At 46.6% G+C, this 431-nt stretch overlaps 1 protein-coding gene across 1 annotated transcript in view; it reads left to right on the top strand.

The window, feature by feature from the left end:
• The window catches only part of LOC140999716 (phosphatidylinositol 4,5-bisphosphate 3-kinase catalytic subunit gamma isoform-like), an 8,622-nt gene extending 8,437 nt beyond the window's left edge, over window positions 1–185 (top strand). The window contains exon 5 of the mRNA XM_073470236.1: window positions 81–185. Within this exon, the coding sequence (XP_073326337.1) occupies window positions 81–185 (105 nt within the window). The remainder of the gene's footprint in view (window positions 1–80) is intronic.
• The last annotated feature ends 246 nt before the right edge of the window (window positions 186–431 follow it).

Here is a 431-nt window from a genome sequence, read left to right as displayed (position 1 = left end):
AGCAGACTGACAATAACTGCGATCTGTAAATTTAACAATGTTTTCTATCCCTGCACTGACTCCTACAGTCGCTGTTGTAGAGAATAAAGAGCAGTGAGGGCATACACAACCCTGTGGGGAAGCTGGGGAGGATAAGTCCCACTGTAGGGCCCAATCACACCAAACAGACATCGAAGCAGGAGTGATGATGAAGGCCGACTGTTACATCGCCTCATGTTGCCCTTGTCTCAGCCAAAAAGGTGCACTTGAACACACAGCAAAGACCACAGACAACGGCTCACTAGCTTGTATGTTTCGCACCTGCCTGAGAGGAAATATCTCTCCATACCACCAGGTAGTCTGTCTTTGTCATTTAATAAAGGAGACTCAGACTCAGGACCATGGGATATACAAACCGTTGTATTGTGTGATAGAAACTACCCTCCAGTGAA

Source organism: Pagrus major, chromosome 7 (genome assembly GCF_040436345.1).
Source record: "Pagrus major chromosome 7, Pma_NU_1.0".
Taxonomy (NCBI): domain Eukaryota; kingdom Metazoa; phylum Chordata; class Actinopteri; order Spariformes; family Sparidae; genus Pagrus; species Pagrus major.
This window is presented reverse-complemented; position numbering and strand designations above follow the sequence as displayed.